Genomic DNA, 7521 nt, shown 5'->3' with positions numbered 1-7521 from the left:
GGTCACATGTGGGTATTATTTCTCGTTTGTCAGAACTGTAACGAAATCAACCACCCCTGTGCAAATCACCAATTTAGACCTCAAATGTATATGGTGCGCTCTCACGTCTGAGCAATGTTGTGCACCCGCAGATCACTTTACACCTACATATGGGGTAGTTCTGTACTCAGAAGAAATTGCGCTACAAATTTTGGGGGTCTTTTTGCCCTTTTACCACTCGTGAAAATGAAAAGTATGGGGCAACATCAGCATGTTAGTGTAAAAAAATGTCATTTTTTTACTGTAACTTGCTGGTGTAGACCCCAACTTTACCTTTTCATAAGGGATAAAAGGAGAAAGTCCACCCAAGCCCCCCCCCCCCCCCAAAAAAAAAAAATTTGTAGTGCAATTTCTCCAGAGTACAGAAATACCCCATATGTGGCACTAAACTGTTGCCTTGAAATACGACAGGGCTCTGAAGTGAGAGAACGCTATGCGAATTTGAGGCCTATTTTGGGGATCTGCCACCGAAATACCAAAAAGTGCACAGCATGGAATCGGAAGCCCCCCCCCCCCCCCCCCAAAAAAAACAAATTTGAAAAAATTCTAATTCTGCCCTACAAAGATTTTTTTTTTCTTCTGGTTTCACTGTAAATTTTGTAGAGAAATTATTGCGGTCATTACAAAGTACAATTGGTGGCACAAAAAATAAGCCCTCATATGGGTCTGTAGGTGCTAAATTTCAAAGCTTTCTGATTTTTAGAAGGTTAGGGGGAAAAAACAAAAGTGCAGAAATGAAATAAAACTGGTCTTTTGTAACTTTTTTTTTTTTTTTTTTTTTTTAAGGTTTTCCCTGGTCGCAAAACATACCGTGGAATTCAACCAGGTAGCCATGGCTAACTCTGAGGGGTCAGAAGCTATGCTGAACAGGGTTATGACAAAGGATAATATTGGTGTGTCTGTTTTGCTAGAAGTCCACAAAGATCTCCCTGGGGGAGGTATGTATATTACAGGCAGGAGTCTTCTAACCTCATGTAGCACTGGATTTACAAACTTCAGTAACTAGAATTCAGTGTTTCAACTTTTGTGAGATGATTAACATGGTGGAAGCTTGGTGTATTTTCCCAGAAGGCAGTGTTATAACCTTTTGTAATTGCAAACTGGGACTACTTTAAAAAAAAAGTACGCCCTCCTGTAAATTTGCATTTTAATTGTTTTAATTAATTCTGGTTTGGATGTATTATGGAAAATTGTTCTTTTCTGTGCATAATTTTATGGATATTTTATGGTCAAATAAAATGTAATTTAAAAAAATGAATAACATATTTTTTTTTTTTTTTTTTTACACATGCAGATCGGCTATTGAAGCCAGTCAAAAGAAAAGTTTTAACTTACATTTTTTATTTTATTTTTTTAAATCAATGTTCAGGCATGAAGGCTCATCATTCAGCAGATAAACAGCTTCTTATGGTAGCAAATGCCCACATGCATTGGGACCCAGAATATTCTGATGTCAAGCTTATCCAAACTATGATGTTTGTCTCTGAACTTAAAAGCATTATAGAAAAGGCAGCAAGCAGACCTGGCAGCCCTGCACCTGATCCAAATTCCATCCCCTTTGTGTTATGTGCTGATCTAAACTCTTTGCCAGATTCAGGTAAGATGTTTTGTCTAGTTCCGAAAGGATTTTTTTTTTTTTTTCCCCCCCCCCCTTCTCCTAAAGGGAACCAGCAGATTTTAGTGTATATAACACTTGACAATGCGTAATATATGCTAAAATCATTATCCACACCATCCCTGGGGGAAGTTTGTTACCCCCAGGGATGGTGAAGATATTAAATTATAAAGTCTGCTTAGGGAGCAGAGCAATGACGCGAGCAGTCATTCAAGCAATCTGGGCGGGGCCACAACAATGCGAAGCAATGGTTTCTGGGAAGTAGAAGTCCACGCCCTGGTGACTACTTGCCGGGTGGCCGGGGGAGGGACTTAATAACTTAATATCTTCACCATCCCTGGGGGCACAAATGTCCCTTGGGGATGGTGAGGATAACTATTTTGGCATATCTAATGCATTGTCAAGCATTAAATATGCTAAAATATGCTGATTGGTTCCCTTTAAATGAAGTGTCCGGAAGAAATAATCCCTATGCTCTTCTGTAAAACATGTACAAGATGACATTTAGAACTACAGGATAAAACACCTTCTTTTATCCCCGTTAGGTGTGGTGGAATATCTGACCAATGGTGGGGTAGCTGACAATCATAAGGACTTTAAGGAGCTTCGATACAATGAGTGTCTCTCAAACTTCAACTGCAATGGGAAGAATGGGACCCCGGATGGAAGAATTACACATGGCTTCCAACTGAGGAGCGCCTATGAAAACAACTTAATGCCTTACACCAATTACACCTTTGATTTCAAAGTAAGTTCTAAACTCTTAAAATTGGAAAACTTGTATCTTAAAACTCAAATGCCCACATTTTGGTAAACTATTCTTAACCTGGTGCATGCCGGGATCGTTAACATTTACACAACCCTACTGTAAGCTTTGTTTCCAAAGAGAATGATCCAGTGCCGCTATTCCCAGAGCTGCTTTCAGTCTTTCAGTTGCGCTTAGAGATAAGATTGTAGGATAAAGGGCCCAGGACAAAAGCCTACTTGCAATACCTCAGCAGCCATTCAAGCTTAGCAGATATTGAGATTTATCACCCACAGCAAATGGTTGAAATGTCTTAACCCATCATTTTATAAAGTAAATGCCAAATGTTTCGGTTTGTTATATAGCTTGCTTTGTCTAAATCCAGTAGAAAACAAATCCATTCCAAGTATAGCAGAGTGTTCACTTTTATACACATTGGGGGAGATCTATCAAAACCTGTGCAGAGGAAGAGTGGTGCAGTTGCCCATAGCAACCAATCAGATTGCTTCTTTCATTTTCCACAGGCCTCTTTAGAGGCCTGTGGAAAATGAAAGAAGCAATCTGATTGGTTGCTATGGGCAACTGCTCCACTCTTCCTCTGCACAGGTTTTGATAAATCTCCCCCATTATTCAGCTGGACAAAATAGAGCCAAGTTGTACATTCTTATCCAGCAAAAACAAAATGCCTTTTTGTTTCTTTAGCTTAATGTTTTAGAATAGGAACTTATGTACCAATTAAACAGATACTTCACAAGGGTCATTATGCTCTTGAGACATGTGCATCCAAAGTAAAAAGGGAAAACATGATGTAAAAACAGGTGTACGTTCCCACCTGGCGAATTTTGTTGCATATTTGCTGCTGCGTATTTTCCTACCCATTGACTTCAATGGGAAATAAAATAAGCAAGCAGCAGCAAATATGCAGAAAAATACGCCAGGTGGGAACGTACCCTAAAAGATCCTATGTCAGTGATGTATAAACATGCTTGTTAATTTTTTATTTTTTATTTTTATCTTGTAGGGGGTCATTGACTACATCTTTTACTCCAAGACACACATGGATGTTCTTGGCGTCCTGGGGCCTTTAGATCCTCAGTGGATGGCGGAGAACAACATCACTGGCTGCCCTCACCCCCACATACCTTCTGACCACTTCTCACTGTTAACACAGCTGGAACTCCATCCTCCACTTCTGCCTCTCATCAATGGGATACATTTGCCAAGCAGGAGGTAGTGCTGACTGAGGCTTGGCAATCGTTCTCATGGACCTGTACAGCTGTAAGAGTCTGTAGGAGTGAAGTATGGCCAACCTAAAGCTGCTTTTTCACAGCTCCTTCCCTTCTGTCAAAGCCGTGGTTCTGCATTTTATTGCAGGGAGGCAATATTTGGCATTGGAGTTGGTACAGAATCGGTCCTCCTCCCCAACTGTATTTTTGTTACTTTTTAAACAAGCTTAATCTTTTTATTTTCTTTCTGCCCACATTTTTCTTTTCTTTTGTAAGGAATACCATTGACAACCGCTAAATACCAGGCTATTTTCCCTTTTTTGAGTTCATTGCCTTTTCAGTGAGTAGTAAATTAGGACAACTGTGTAATAAGGTCCCAGGGAAAAATGAGCAACAATGATTTTACCCTACTCCATCAAAATGCTATCTTAGCTGTCCTGTTAAAGCACAATCTTGCTTCTACACACTCTCCAGACTTTAATCCTTAAATGCATATTGGAAAATGAATTTTTTTTAAGAGCTGAAAATCCCCCCCCCCTATTTGTAGCTTATGAACACCCACGGTGGCCAATGGCTATGAAGAGAATTACAAATATTGACTGTGTATCTGTCGTCATGCATTTACATTTTCTATAAATTATAACTTTTTTTATTTTTTCCTTCTTTCCCTCAATAAATTCTGTATTTTGACCTTTTTAAATCAGTCAGGATATTTCAGCATGTCAGCAGTTCTCATTATTTATGGAGCATCCTGACAAAGATTGCCAGTCTAAACATGTAACCAAAGATACTACTTACCCCATATTTAAATCTTCCACAAATCTTAATTTTTTTGTGGCTTTTCCAGTCTTGATCACATTCAGTATTCTCTTCAGAGCCAACTGGTTGGAAAAATATAAAGTGCTGTCAGTTTTTTCCCCCCTTTAGCATCCCAGTTTAGTTGGCCAAAAAGGAGTCGGTAGGAGTAGTTTACATCTTTTTGTGGGGTTTCTCATGCTACCGTTGACTAATTATCCAAAATTCTGCATTTTCAAGTCTGGCCACCTAAATCCCCAGATAATATTGACTCAACTCTGTCTGGTAAGGTTTCACAATTCAAATAGTAGTTTAGTCTGGTACCCATATGTACCTTGCCTGTAAGGAGGTCTTCAACTTGTTGTTCCCTGACACCTGGCTATGAAGGGGTTAAAGAGTTTTGCTGGTAATTTTGTTTTCTTTGAAAAATTGTATTGCACTGGTTCAATGGCCTCTAACTGCATCATTTCTTGTCTCTTGCTGCTATGTTTTTAAAACTGCTTTTAAATGAAAATTCTCAATGCACTTTATTGCTTAGTCTCCCAATGTGGCCACTTCTCAGACAGTCTTATCCAAACTTTTTAACAAAAGACCCTTTTGAAAGCGTTACTGTTGGATCCGTTTGGTGGGTATAAACACAGGACTTCCCCTTTTCACTAGTAAGACTACATTCCTCTCTTGCTTGTGGGTTTTTCCACGTACAGTTTCTATAGGATATTTATGTATTTTACATAAGTTACATATCAACTGCAGTCTGTACTAAATTCCTGAAGTGCCTCCGTATATGTTTCATAGTAAAGAAAAACTTCATTCCATATGATTTGAAGAAATAAAGTAAAAATTCCTTTTTTTTTTTTTTTTTTTTTTTTTTTTATAGTGGTCTAGACTTGCACTTATAAGACCTTGTTCACAATTTGTGGTTTTTGTTCAACTGAAGTTCCAAAAAGAGGCATGTCATGTCTGCCCTCAATCTCCACCGACCCACCCACCCCCATTTTTAGAATCCACTCCTAGATTTGGCTTAAAATTGTACCAAAACTTCACTATTTGAACAAGGCCTAAATGTGTTTCTTTGAATCCAGTTCAGATTTGAATGTGTAACCACCCGTATTCCTCTGTAAAACAAATGCACATCCAGATGGCATAGTTTCTGTAAAAATGTATCTCCTTTTATGGGGTTATCCACTCTTGTCTGATGTGTTTTGCTTTCCTGTGGAGCATAGGTGGTGTCAGCTGTTGATGACAATTTAACTTTTTCTGGTTGGCCCAAGAGCAGCTAGAAAAATATTTTAAACCCACTTGTCAACTATTCGGTTACCGCCAACACATTTAAATCTGTTGTAAGCTTTTTATTCAAAATAATAATCATCTAGATTATCTGCATTTACAGCTTCTCAGGTACTGTATATATTGTTAAACTGTAAAGCATCAGACAAAGGATTACTGTTTTGGTAGTCTGCTCCTTTTTGGAGAGGTGACATGTATGTAGCAGCACAAAGTACTTTAAGTCCTATCCTTACATGTGGTTATTGGAGTCCTTGATAGAAATGATAGAACATGTCACTTAAGAGAATTTTTGATTGTAGTGTTTGTTTTTTTTCTCTTCACATTGATGGAAATCACTGCATACATAGAAGTCATTTAATTAATACCAGCCACTTTTTAAAAACTTTAAATGCTTAGCTGTTGCAGTGTTGACTATCTGAGGCAGTTGCCCATTTTTTTTTTTTTTTAATGGGTTCCTTTAAGATTAAGTAAATGCATTGTATCATGTCTATCATGTCACATCAGTACGCTGTCTTAGGTTGCTATTACACTTATTGCTTTTTTCCTTTCCAATGACCTCCTGGATACTGACTGACTGATCAATTTCCCTTGCCTAGTTAACTTTCAGTATGACTTTTTGTCATATGGTTGCATTGGACAAAGTAACGAAATACAAAAAAGTGCCCGCCCTCCATATGTTTTATTTGCAGTTAATGTGGCCTAGGATATCCTACTTGTGACTTCAAAGTTTTAACATTTATAAATTCAGAGGTAATAAAACAAGTGAGAATATTTTTATTAAGAAACAATGTCCAGTTTTTATTAAATTGTACTCTGTAAAAATTGTAACAATAAAATGTTTTTTTTTTTTTTTTTTTTTTTTTAAATGAATTTTGTTTAACCCCTTCGCCAGAGGTTGGAACAATTTGGAGACCCCTCTAAGGTCAAAGGGATACATTTGCTTTTGAAACATGATTTGTTTTGCACTCAAATCTGTCGGTATTTTTTTTTTTGTTGTCCTTGCATATAAATGCCATTAAATCCATTATGCATTGGTAAAAAGCAGAAGCACTGATTTTCTTTTGTTTGGTCATGTAAAGCATATGAAGCCTGCATTCAAAGAAAGTAGAATGTGCAGTTTCTGGTGGTGGATTATATGTTCCTTTTTTTTTTTTTTTTTTTTCTTGCAGAAGTTGTAAAAACCCTTTTTTTTTTTTTTTTTTTTTTTTTTTTTTTTTATCTATTTTTTTCCTTGTCAATGTCATGCTTAGATTTGTAAACTAGCCTCTAAACTAACTTTAATGCTATTCTACCCTGTACTTCTGCTTCAATTTGAAATGTTACATATGTCATTTGGTAGCATTAGGGCTGTAAATTCCCAATGTACTACCATTACTCAGGCTCGCATATATTGTTTTATACAACCATTATCTAGTTGCCACAGAGTTTTTGTAAATAACCTTTTCAACCAGCCATTTTGAGACCCAATATATTAAAAAAAAAAATTATATATATATATATATATATATATATATATATATATATATATATATAAATTTTTTTTTTTTTTGCTAGATTGATTTTAAATACTGGTCCCCCTAATCCCATATTTTCATTTAGTGATGTGATCTTTCACACGCATGGATACCCACTGCACTTTTTGTTGTTTCTTCTGTAAATGCCAGTCACACCATTGAAAGGAACTGTCTGTGACATACCTCACCACCCAAATGTTTCTTTCAGCAATATAATCATCCCCTCCTTATTCTTTGAACTAGGCATTTAATAGCGGAAATGTGTTCCCCCCCCCAAAAGTGTAAGGTTGGTAAATGTAT

At 37.1% G+C, this 7521-nt stretch overlaps 1 protein-coding gene across 3 annotated transcripts in view; it reads left to right on the top strand.

Moving 5' to 3' along the window:
- Nucleotides 1-6895, top strand: part of CNOT6L (CCR4-NOT transcription complex subunit 6 like) — a 68067-nt gene extending 61172 nt beyond the window's left edge. For all 3 annotated transcript variants that reach the window (XM_056568804.1, XM_056568802.1, XM_056568803.1), the window contains exons 9-12: nucleotides 826-977; nucleotides 1409-1636; nucleotides 2200-2402; nucleotides 3421-6895. In XM_056568804.1, the coding sequence (XP_056424779.1) occupies nucleotides 826-977; nucleotides 1409-1636; nucleotides 2200-2402; nucleotides 3421-3633 (796 nt within the window). In that variant the 3' untranslated portion in view covers nucleotides 3634-6895. The remainder of the gene's footprint in view (nucleotides 1-825; nucleotides 978-1408; nucleotides 1637-2199; nucleotides 2403-3420) is intronic.
- The last annotated feature ends 626 nt before the right edge of the window (nucleotides 6896-7521 follow it).

The sequence above is a fragment of the Hyla sarda genome, chromosome 1 (genome assembly GCF_029499605.1).
Source record: "Hyla sarda isolate aHylSar1 chromosome 1, aHylSar1.hap1, whole genome shotgun sequence".
Classification (NCBI taxonomy): Eukaryota; Metazoa; Chordata; class Amphibia; order Anura; family Hylidae; genus Hyla; species Hyla sarda.
This window is presented reverse-complemented; position numbering and strand designations above follow the sequence as displayed.